The sequence below is a fragment of the Nipponia nippon genome, unplaced genomic scaffold, assembly GCF_047370975.1.
Source record: "Nipponia nippon isolate SJK-2023a ecotype South Korea unplaced genomic scaffold, ASM4737097v1 scaffold_2, whole genome shotgun sequence".
Lineage (NCBI taxonomy): Eukaryota > Metazoa > Chordata > Aves > Pelecaniformes > Threskiornithidae > Nipponia > Nipponia nippon.
In genome coordinates, this window is record NW_028262336.1 from 109209819 (window position 1) to 109221901 (window position 12083).

Genomic DNA, 12083 nt, shown 5'->3' on the forward strand with positions numbered 1-12083 from the left:
CCAGCCTCCTCACACAGCTAACGTTTCCCATGTCATGCACTGCAAAACATTTCATTTGGATAATTTTTTTAATTACATTTATGAGTTTACAAACAGTTTCAGGGGTATCACGCTCAGATCATAAATGTGTGTAGCTCCCATTTCTTTCTTTTGCAGCCTGATCACCATAGGGGTTATACAGTTTGTTAAGACACCATGACAGCATTGCCTATGATAGTTGCCAGTTCTTACATTCAAATGCAATAGCATATCTTTAAGCATTGCTACCACAATTTCCACCAAGGTGCAAGCGTGAAAGTTTAAATCATTTATATGTTGCAGCAATGCGGTCACTTGCCCTTCTGTCAGAAGTTGGTTGTCTCATTTATTATATAACTGAACGCACTTTTCAGAAACGTTCTCAGAAATACTCCCCATGCTTTTAAGAGCCATGATGCCCATTATCTCATTTAAAATAACTAGAATTATCAACGTGCCTCAAACCATTTTCAACTGTGGGGTATTACTTTGCAGGCAAGCAGAGCAACCAAATATAGCTGCAAGCCAGCCTTTCCACTTAAGCATGGTCAATATAATGGTTTGTAGTACAAACTTTTCCCAGGATAACACACACCTTTAAGTATTTTTATTATGCTTGTCTTGTTTTCTGTTCTAAGAACCCTGAGAAGTGAGCACACCGCCGATGTCCTCTGTGGTCTTTTGAAGAACTTCAGGTACTTTGTGGTGGCCGAAAGAAGCTCAGTGCCTCTCACATTCATCTCATGCTATATTCCCAATTAGTAAATGAAGACTGGCACGAAAGCACTTTTTGTAGATGTAATCAAAAATAGCCAAAAGCCGCACAAAAGTAGAAAAAAAGTGTGCTGTCCTCAGTTCCAGAATAATCCAGCCATGATAAATCACCCCAAAAAAGAAGAGAAAACAGTTATTTAAAGTATATATGCGGAAGAAGTAAAAGAAAATCACTATGCTTTGTTAAAGGAAGCAGGAAAGAGACACAGTAGCTACTAAAAAAAAGCATGAGATGTATATGCAAGGAAACATCTTCCTAAGACAGACAATTTTGAAGACCCTGAATACTGAGCCGTTTATCAGACAGGAATTAAAGGAGCCCACTCACAGAGGACAACTCCTCAGAGCAGCCTTGGCTACTGAGAGCATTTGGCACCCAACGGAAAAGGGGTTGTTTTCAAACATCTAAGACCATCAGAGAATCATGTTCTTTTACCTGAAGAGAACAAACTGTGAGTTACAAGAAAAATTTCCTTGCTATAAGAAAAATTTCCTTGCTATAATAATAACCTGCAAAAGGAAAAAATTCAATTGCTGCTACCTTTGGGTAAGGTTTTTATTCTGGCTTGTGCCCATGTAGAACTTGTATTTGATAAGGGAATCTTCCAAAAAGGCATTAGGAGTAAATGGAACCATTAGTTGCCCTGGATGTGTTGTTCCAGCGCTTAATTATCTTGCTATTAAATGTTTGAGCTTAATTTTGAATCTGAACTTCTCTAACCTCAGCTTCCAGACATTACAGCCCTTTCTGTTAGATTGAAGAGCCACGCGAAACCCTGGTGAAAGTATGCGGTAATCCAGTCATCTCTTGATCTTCTTTTAGACTAACTGAACAGAGTAACTTCCATAAATCCTTCACTATGACACATTTTCTCAGGTCTTCAATATAATTTCTGTGACTCTTTCCTGCATTGTCTCTCATTTCTCAGCACCATTTTAAAACATGTTGGTCTGAACTGTATCCAGCTTTCAAATACTGATCTCATCAGTCCCCTGTCCAGAAGTAATATTACGTCCCTGTTTCTGTTCATGGCTCTCCTTAGATCACTGCAGCCCTCTTTGTTACAGCTCTGCACAGGGACCTCACAGACAACCACCTACCTCCTGTGCAGAGTCAATGCTTTCCAGCACTCAGTCCCCCATGATGTAGGTATGACTACATCATCTCGTCTTAGAAATACAGTTATGCATTTAGCCGCATGTAGTAAAAAACAAGTTGTCTGAACAAGCTGTATGACCAAAAGCCTCCCTTCTCAGGGCCCTGCCTTCCTCCCCATTTACCATTACATCCACCTTTGTAACACCCATTCTTTGCCAGTGGTCCTGTAGGTTATTGAATACCTGCAAGCCTGGCACAGGCTCGGTTGGAAGGTAGTGTTTTAAGAGGTTGTAGCAAACCAGGTATTAATCCCCTTCACATGTATTTTAGTGAAAATTGGCATTTGTGTTATAATGACATATGATAAGACAAGTGCCTTTCAAAAATCTGTTGCATCTGTGGAAGAACAAAATATATCTTCCCATTGTCATAACATCATGTCTGTGTGACAAGACTCATTTTCTATTAAATCGATACAGATTGGCAACTGTTCTTTCATTCTCCATTTTCTTTCTTTCCTTCAGAAATGGATGAAGGACTGATTTGGGATAAGGGAATAAACCCAAAGCATTCTCTATATAACCCTTACTTTAGTTATGCTCCTAATTGTTTTCAGCTTGCCTAGCAATTGAGAAAAAAATGAGTGAAGACTTCAACACTTCGTTCACCAATGGGAGGAAAAAAAAGAAAGTTAAAAAAAAAAAAAAAAGGTAAAATGGGCTGTGCAGTGCCCAGGGTATTCCAGTTCAAAGATTCTGAAAGGTCAGTAATAACTGCACAATTTTGTGCACAGGCAGAGTTTGGCTCATTACGTGGTCTGAGTGTCTAAATGACACTCATGTAACACTGAAGATTAAATCAACATGAAGCTAGCTTCCTGTCAAAATGAAAAAATACTGGCAAAGAGGAAGGAATTAAAAAGAAGTGACAAACACATTTACAGAACTTCAAGTCACTTCTCACTTTGCAGGAGGGAATGCTTGAAGTAATTAAAGGCAGGCCCAAGCTAGGCACAGAGCATTCATAGAGAAGACGGATGCACATTTGAAAGTAAAACTTACCCATATTTTTATTGCTATCTAAAATATTTAATGATCAGAGACAGAGAAATTATCGAGAAAAGTTCAGGAACAAGGAAACTGCGCTGTAAGTACTTTATCACTACATATAACTGTCTCAGCGTGACAGAAAAAATATTATAATAACTCTTCATACATTTGCATATAGAATTCTATCTATATGTTACTTTGCTGCTTTACCAGATATTTGTTTTTCAACAAATTTTATGCTTAATAAGTTCATCTTTTAAAGTTTTTAATATTTTTTCTGAAATTTAAAATTCATATTTAATACCACTGTGGATATTTAACGAAGATTTTAAATCTCCTGAAAGAAAATTCTAACAAAAGCCATTTCTAAAATGCACACAGGCTGCTGTCATATATTTGGGTTTTTCACTGTTCCTTTATACAGCTAACCATTACTATCTGCAAGAGTTGTTACTAGAATATGAACTTCCTTAATATTTTTATTTAAGTTACTATGAGACTACATATGGGGAAAAATCCAAAGGAAAAATAACTCCAGGTAAGAGTGTACTGAGGACTGTCACTTGACTTGGTGCTCCTTCAGGGTGGTTTTGGTTATATGGATTAAAGCCTAGGAGCCTATAAAAAGGGATTAAGAGAGGGTGCTTAGGAAGGAATGAGAGAGGCATGGGGCCCTGTTGGATTTTCTGAAGGAAAGCCTGCTAGCTGGTAAGGCCCCAGATGAAGAATATGTCAACATGTTACTTAAGGAACATTTTTTCCTCTTCGAATGGGGCTGTTGTTTGGTTTCTATGGACAGCTCTATGCTTACTCACTGGGTAAATCAGGATGCATCCCAAAGCTTGATGCTCCTACTGTTCAGACCAGGAAGTCTCTCTTTTCATCTTCCGGCTGTATGAACAGGCTTCCCATCCATGGCACACAGTGTCCTGGAAGCAGACTTGACACTCAGGACACAGCTGGGCCATGGCCCCGCAGGAGCAGTTCCCATGTTTGTCAGTCACAGCTACCTGAGGGGAAGAAGTGCACATGCCTGAACTCATCCAGAGCTGCCTTCCAGTGACTGCCTGAAGAGTAACTTCCAAACTATGCCCTGCAATAGGTTACAACACTAGACTTCGCAGCCGATGCCTCAGGATATGCCAATATTACGCAAAGTCATATTGTGTTACCTGAGATAGGCCGGACTATCTTTGTACATCACCATGGCAGTTGCAGCGTCAGACGGGGATCCTAGCTTGGGTCCAAAGCCGGCACAGCCCGACCTCTGCTTCCTGTTCCAGCAGCGCCGGGCTGTTCTGTGCTCGCCTGAGGGTCAGCAAACATCAGCTGTACCAGCATGCTCATGAGAGAGAGACAGAGATCAGCAGTAAGACAGTGACACAAGAGCTCTTTAACTATGACCCGTCACTAATTTTTGCATCTGTTAATCTTCACAATGCCTAAAAAGAGATTTTCCTCTAAATTACAACTGTTCTGTAATGCTACAGGGTGAAATCCATGCCAATGCCATCTGCCCTAATGACCAAGACAGTCCACCGTCTCACTAATAGTGACAAACTGGCAATACAGGATACAAACATTAGCTTGTTTATAATGTGCTGTAATTGGAATGGAAATAATTCACAAATTAACTAAGTGAATAAACACGGCTCTCCAAAGTCCTAAATTAAAATATTTAATTGAAATGCTGGTCGTCTCCATTTGTGAAACAAATGTTGTAAAAGCTTTTGCATTTTTTAATGTAACTGTTCTAAATGTAAGAGTGACAGATGCTGAAACACACCACACTCAGTCTAGATCACAGGAAAGTATTTGTTACCCTGTCACATAAGAAATCAGCGGATAAAGCAGGAAAACGGCGACCAGCAGCAAGGTGACACCCATTTTTAATCCTTGTTATAAAGCAGGAGGGCCACCAGAAATATGAATGAATCATCTTGAATCATCCAATAAAGTTTCACAAGGCTTAGCACAATGACTGAGGTAGACCTGAATGGAGGATGGCACCACGCGTGCTTGCTGAGCGCATTACTCAACAAGGGAGAAGGAAATTGTCCCTCCAGATTGCAGTCGTCCTCCAGGGACAGATTTTCCAAAGTGCTTTAGGTATATAGTGGTGTAAATGAGGACAAAGCATGTTTTCTTAAAATTGCCCCAGGCTCTCCTAAAGACCAGCTCATGCCACTATTTTGGCATGTCCTGAAGGAGACGCTTCTCTCCACTGACAATTTAGGGGTCACCTTAAGAGACTATCATCTTCTGCACACAAACGTCTACACCTGGTGTCTAAAGCTGTTTGGTGTGGTTCCTCTGACCCAGTGGCTTCCATGCCAGTTCAGTTTCTAACTCACTAGAAGTCCCACTGGCCTGCCTGCACTACCCAAGACGTAACGGCTTTGCAAACCTGGCCACGTGTCCCTCGTGTCACCCCCCAGAAGACAGCAGGCGTCCCTATGCCCGGGCGTCCCCAGCAGGCTCTCTGCAGGCGGTCAGGTGCTACCTGCTCTAGATCTGATACTCTGCATTGCTCCTTTAAATCTATTATACTATATTTTCATTTTCATACGGTTATACTCCACAGAATCACAGAACGGTTGAGGCATTAGGGCGGCTCTGGAGATGGTCTGGTCCAGCCCCGCTGCTGAAAGCAGGGTCAGTTAGGGTAGGTCAGCACCATGTCATCAGGTTTTCAGTATCTCCAGGGGTGGAGACCGCACAACCTCTCTGGGCAACCCACGCCAGCGCTCGACCACCCTCACAGCACGGGTAATTTTGACTTAACTCATTTTTAGGAGGTTCTGGTGAGATGGAAAGGCCAGCTGACCACTGTAAGACCAGCGAGGGGCTCGCTGGGCGCAATATCACAGTATTCAAAGGCTTTTACTCCGTGACCCTCCGAGACTTGCTCCCCACTGAGGCGCACAGCTGCTAACACCCAGCAACAGCTGCCGCGGATTAGAAAGAGGCAGGAACGCAAAGAGGAGCTGAACGCTTTAATTTACGCTTTTATCACCCACACCCGCTTATCTCCGGACCCTTCCCCCAACACCCCCCCCCCCCCCCAAAAAAAAAAAAAATCACCCCCTTCAGCACCGCAAACCCGCGGAAAGCCGCTTCGATGGGGCGAGGGGAACGATCGCCTCAGGGCGGGAACGGCGGTACCTCAGGGGCGGGGGGGGGAGAGGGGCGGGGAGGAGCGGGGGCGTCCGCCCCCCCCCGCTCCTCCCCGCCCCTCTCCCCCCCCCCGCGCGCGCGCCGGGAGGCACCTGCGCAGGCGCGCGCGCACGAGACACCCCCCCCCCCCCCACCCTGCGCGCGCGCGCAGGGGGCGCGCACCTGCGCTGCGCCGTGAGGGCGGCCGATCCCGCTGCCTCCTTGAAGGGACCACGGCGATAAACCTTCTCTTCCTTCTCCTCCTTCCGTCCTTCCTCCGACCCGCCGGGGGAGAGCCCAGGTGACCGCCGGCCGGGGTTGCGTGGGGGGGTGTGTGTGGTGGTGCCCGCGTCGTGTCCGCGTCGAGTTTGTAAGTTCTCAGAGGATATTTCCCCCCCCCCCCCCCCGCCCTAGCCGAGGTTTCCTCACAGGGAGCCGGTGAAGGATATCCAACCCCATCCTGGCCGCTCCCTTCGTGACCAAAAATAATCCCACTGTGAAATCGTGGCTGCTGAATAACGGGGTTTATGCCGCCCCACGGCCGGCCCCCACCCCAAATTGCAGCTCTTGGCGGGGGGGGGGGGGGGGGCGGTGGTGTTAGCTGTTTTCTGGGCTCCCTCCCGTGCCTGTGCCTTCATCCCTACACAGGTGAAGGGAATTACCGTTAGGATCACTCAGCCTCCGTGTGTCGGTCCCTCGGGCAGTTTTAAATATTTTTTCCCCCCCTCTGTTTTGTTTTTTTTTCTTTTTATTGTCACATTTATGTAACAAGTGCCTGCCTGCACATGAGATTGGTGTTGCCGTCTAGGGCGTTGCATGCTCTGGGGGTGCTGTATCCAGTGCTGTGTCTGAACATTAAAAAAAATGTCTTTCCGTTGAAGAAGACAGGGGTTAAAATGAATGAAGATCTGAAGGTTAATTTGAGCTGGCTGCCTCAGGATCATGTAGAAGCCAGCTCTACCGAGAATGCCTCAGCCGCAGGCTCCTCCCTGGTTCCTGTCGTAGACCCAGAGCCAGAGCTTTTGGTAAACCCCTGGGACATTGTCTTGTGTACTTCAGGGACCCTTATCTCCTGTGAAAATGCCATTGTGGTTCTTATCATTTTCCATAATCCCAGTCTTCGCGCCCCCATGTTCCTCCTGATAGGCAGCCTCGCGCTGGCAGATCTCTTAGCAGGCATTGGATTGATCATCAATTTCGTTTTTGCATACCTTCTGCAATCAGAAGCTACGAAACTGGTTACGATTGGACTGATTGTTGCCTCTTTCTCAGCATCTGTCGGCAGCTTGCTGGCTATTACTGTTGATCGTTACCTCTCCCTGTATTATGCTTTGACTTACAATTCAGAGAGGACTGTCACTTTTACGTATGTCATGCTTATATTGCTCTGGGGAGCATCTATCTGTATTGGACTGCTGCCTGTAATGGGCTGGAACTGCCTCAGAGATGAATCCACCTGCAGTGTTATCAGACCACTCACTAAAAATAATGCAGCTGTCCTTTCGGTCTCTTTCTTGCTTATGTTTGCCCTCATGCTGCAGCTCTACATTCAAATCTGTAAAATCGTGATGCGCCATGCCCATCAGATTGCCTTGCAACACCATTTCCTGGCCACTTCCCACTATGTGACCACCCGAAAAGGAGTGTCTACTTTGGCCATTATTTTGGGGACTTTTGCTGCTTGCTGGATGCCTTTTACGCTCTATTCTTTAATAGCAGATTACACCTATCCTTCCATATACACCTATGCCACCCTCCTGCCAGCTACCTACAATTCCATCATCAATCCTGTAATATATGCTTTTAGAAACCAGGAGATACAGAAAGCACTTTGGCTCGTCTGTTGTGGCTGTATTCCTTCTAACCTGTCTCAGAGAGCAAGATCACCCAGTGATGTCTGATTGGCAGCTAGGAGGACTCTCCTTAACATGTTACTTTCCAGAGATTCTTGCGATGCTGTCTTTGGTTTAGATGCATTCATTAAATGGTGTGTGATGGGTTCATATAAAAACCACAGGACTCACTGACCTTTTTGTAAACAGAAAACCCCAGTGACCAAAATGAATCGAGTGGTTTGAGGGAGATTTCCAAAATCAAAATAATCAGTATTCTTACAGATTTATAATGTTGCTCAGGGCCTTTTTGTTATATTACCCAGACTTTGCCATGTTTGCCATGATTTTACATTAAGTTTGCTAATTAAAATTAGATTGAAACAGCATACCTCCTTTGAAATTGTTTATGTGATTGAGTTTAGTCATATTGCATGTTACAGTCTGTTGTCAGGATTTTTTCCCCTCTTTAATTCTTTCTAAAACAGAAAAAGAAAAGAAAACAAAACCCAAGTCCTGCTACCCCATTTGTATATCATCAGAATACTCTTCAAAATAATGGCCAATCGTACTGATATCTATGGCATTTATTGTAATAATCTCAGTGCAACAAATTTGCTCTAAGTGAGGAAGTACTTGTATAGGTTTTTATTTTACATCTCAGCATGAATTAGCTTGATAATTGTTTTAAAGGGTTACCTGTTCTCTCCTGGGTTCTGGCTGGATGTTAAAACAGAAGATATGCTTTGCCTTCCTTTTCAAAAGCCAGCCATATGGTTTCTCTTAGATATGGGATGTCAGAGCTCGTTATACTATTAATTTTAAAAGGAATTCAGGGGGGATCTCTGAAATTGATGAAACAATATGGCCTCTTTCGGCTGTGCATTTGTAATAGATGCAACACTAAGTTTCTCAGACAAGTTTATCTTTTCAGAAGCATATAAGAAAATACCTAATAAAATAACCTACAAGTTGCTTGCAACACATATTTAGCATCTATGTGAAATGGTTCCCCTTAAGTTTGTTATCAAGTCAAAACTATTGCCACTGGTTTTCATTGCACTGCTGTATAATTTAAAATACTAAAGCTTATAAATTCTCAGAGCATATCTGGTTCATAATTGTATGCAACCAGAACTGCAACATGAAACAATATTTCCTTCTTTTCTGGCAGTTTCAGCCGTTACAGATTGGGATTCTTTGCACTGTACACATGTCAGTTCACTTCATTATAGGATGATAGTTCTGGTCTAAAAAGCAGAGCTTCCTCTCGTGAATGGTTACATTTCAGACCGCTTCTAACCTTTTACTGAAGCCACATTAGAATGCACTAGAAAGAAAACATTTGTTTTCTAATTTGAAGACTTGATTGTCAGAGAGGAAATCTTCCTGGCAGATGTCTTTGTGAAACTTAAGGTGTACCCTAATGTCAGTGCACGGGAGTTTGTAGCACCGCTTCCATTGGTGTTAGTGGGAGCTCAATGTGGTAATGCCCTGGCAGCCGTAGGAGGGTATATTCCCTTGAATGTCAGTCAGCATACTGTATTGTTGCTTCAGTATTTTCCATTACAGTTTAAAAAAACCCAACAAACTCAAGTGTAAAAATAGCAATATTTACGGTTCAATGAAAAAATATACCTGTATAGTATAGATAGTAGAGACAACTGTGTTGCTGGTCTGGATTTTTCCAAATGGAATCTGTCCTTTTCACATGGACGTTTGGATGACTGTAGCTTTTTGTGGCAAAGTTTCTGTGACGTTAAGAATCATAGGCTATACACAAAGCTGAATCTCAAATGTGAATGAATTGTCTGTAAACAAGGCTCTGTAGAGATTTTTATATGCAATAATTAATTTTAGTTGCAATGCTGGGTTCAAATTCCATTATTTACTTGGTTCAACCTTCACGATATTTGGCTCTTACTTTGTAATCTGATTAGTTTAATAATTGCATGGCATGGTCCAGTAGAGCTATGAACTTGCAGCTCCCTTGGCTTCACTGCGATTTACAGATGCTCAGCACAGCTAGACTGTGGCCCCTATTCAGTGTAGGAGATTGGTGTTCTTCATCTACTTCTGAACGCTAATGAAACTCTAGTTGTTGCATTTTGTTATGAATTTTTGTATAAGAAATAATCACTTCATAAATATCCATGCTATGTATGCGTTCAGTTTTGCAAGTATGCAAAGTATTGGGAATAAATGGCAGTAAAAGTCATGAGCTGAATAACAGAGAGAGGCTGAATAATGTAGAATGGCACTTTTAAAAGCAGGAAATAAGTTAGTCATGCAAACTTTACACACACCCCCTTTTTTTTCCCCCTATTTGTTCTTCTGTATCAAATTGCTCAAAAGTGTGATGAAGACGAGCCGCTACAACTGTGACCAAAATTCAGTCCTGAGGGCAGCTGTTGTTTTGCTCATGCAGACCTGTTCTCATCCTCTTGGATAACCTCGCAGGCACTGGTGTTCTTCTCTCCACAGCACCTGGGTGGTAGGGAAGACAGAAAAAAACAGCACAGAGGGAGATAATGTCGTCCTCTCTTCCCATGCTGGTTCACCTAGTGTCCTTGTCATCTTCCTCGCTCCACAGGCTGCTCAAATCCACAGAGGCTCTCCAGAGTGCTGGGGGAGCCGACCTTTTCCTTGTGCCAGAGCACAGAAATTTGTAATTGGAAACTCCTCTCCTGAGGAGCAGTGCGAGTCAAACGGAGGAAAGAAGGATTAATTATAGAAGTCCCACAAAGCTAGCTTGTAGGGATGTGATTTGCCCTTGTTTGAGGAGTAGCGCGTGGTTACCTTAAACCGCAAACAGATGAGAAACATGATTATGCCTCCCAAGCTACTGCTGTGACCCCCAGTGAGGATGTTGTCTCTTCCAGAAATATGTTCTTAAATTGAGACTGTGCAGCATTGGCCAGAAAAGCCTTCTGGAAGTCAATGACATAGGTTTGCCCACAGCTGTCAGACCAAGCTTTAACATGGTTTGCAGTACTGGATAGATGCTATATAACACACATGTCAACGAGCTTTTGGGAGTAGGGGCAGAGCTGTGGGTACAAAGCTGCCTACCTCACTTGCACAGGAGAAATGCTTGACGGACAGCCACTTTTCAGACCCTGCAGAATTAAGCAATTCTCTGCTATCACCTCAGAGTTACAGTGTAGGCCCCGGTTCTGTATGGTGAGGTGCCAGTATCCATCCAGGATCCCCCTGAAACTGGCAGAAATCCTGCCAGCTTGCAGGATTCTGTCATTTGTTGTCCTGTCAAACAACACCCGGGCATAAGACGTCATTAATGCGTTATTTAGTTTAAAGAATTGAAGTTCATTTTTATTTATTAATATGCTTTACCTGGTGTTAGTAGCAGGTTGTACCTTGATGGGCAAAATTTACTATAGTCATTTTTTTCATATATTCATCCTCAGAGCTTGGGAGAGGATTTTTTTTTTACTTGTCTTCCTCCCCCCCCCCCAATTTTAACCATTTCTCCTAACAGATTTCAGCAATAAGGGGAAATATGTTTTTAGCACAAGAGCAATAAAATCCTCCATGTTGCAGGTACTATAAACTGCTGAGTAAACTCAGAGCAATAGAGAGGAAGCAATATATTCTTTAGACAAAAAATAGTAACTTGCATAAAGACTTTAAGTAAGCAGAAGTCTTCCTTTGTTAAACAGTTGCTATCAGACTGATGTGGGACATTATTTTTGGTGGGTTTGTGTTACCGTTATTGAGTTCCTGAATAGAATTACTCAGCAATAACCTTTTACCTTAGTTCTTGGATCCTGAATTCATGCTATTTGCGAGAGAGAATTACGCACTGCAGTGGGGATTTTTATTTGTTTCATTGTTTGGCGTTTAGTTGTACAGCATTCTGTGGATAAATTCATTGTGTTCAGGATTTCCAATTGTAACTTAATACTGAAAATACTCTTCACCAAACAAAAACTGAGAATACCGGAATTTGTCATGCCCATCGAGATGGATATGATAAATGGTGCTAGCCCATTCTGAAGACAGCTTGGCTTTTAAAAGCACAAGGTTATGGTATCATTGAAGAAAACTCCTACCAATACCCAGGGTATTTGGAAGCAAGCTGAAAGGCCTGCTATCGCTGCTGTATCTTCCTACCATGGACACTCAGTGCCATAG

The 12083-nt window shown here is 43.1% G+C and overlaps 1 protein-coding gene across 2 annotated transcripts; it reads left to right on the plus strand.

Annotated features, from left to right (window-relative positions):
• Positions 1-6256: 6256 nt before the first annotated feature.
• GPR12 (G protein-coupled receptor 12) lies at positions 6257-11350 on the plus strand. 2 transcript variants are annotated; one of them, XM_087757318.1, is made up of 2 exons: positions 6257-6397; positions 6981-11350. In XM_087757318.1, exon 2 carries the CDS (start codon positions 6993-6995, stop codon positions 7995-7997), a length of 1005 nt encoding a protein of 334 aa, XP_087613444.1. In that variant the 5' UTR covers positions 6257-6397; positions 6981-6992; the 3' UTR covers positions 7998-11350. The 2 variants fall into 2 exon arrangements, with proteins under 2 accessions (XP_087613444.1, XP_087613445.1); XM_087757319.1 differs by having other exon boundaries at positions 6301-6397; positions 6978-11350.
• Positions 11351-12083: the final 733 nt, after the last annotated feature.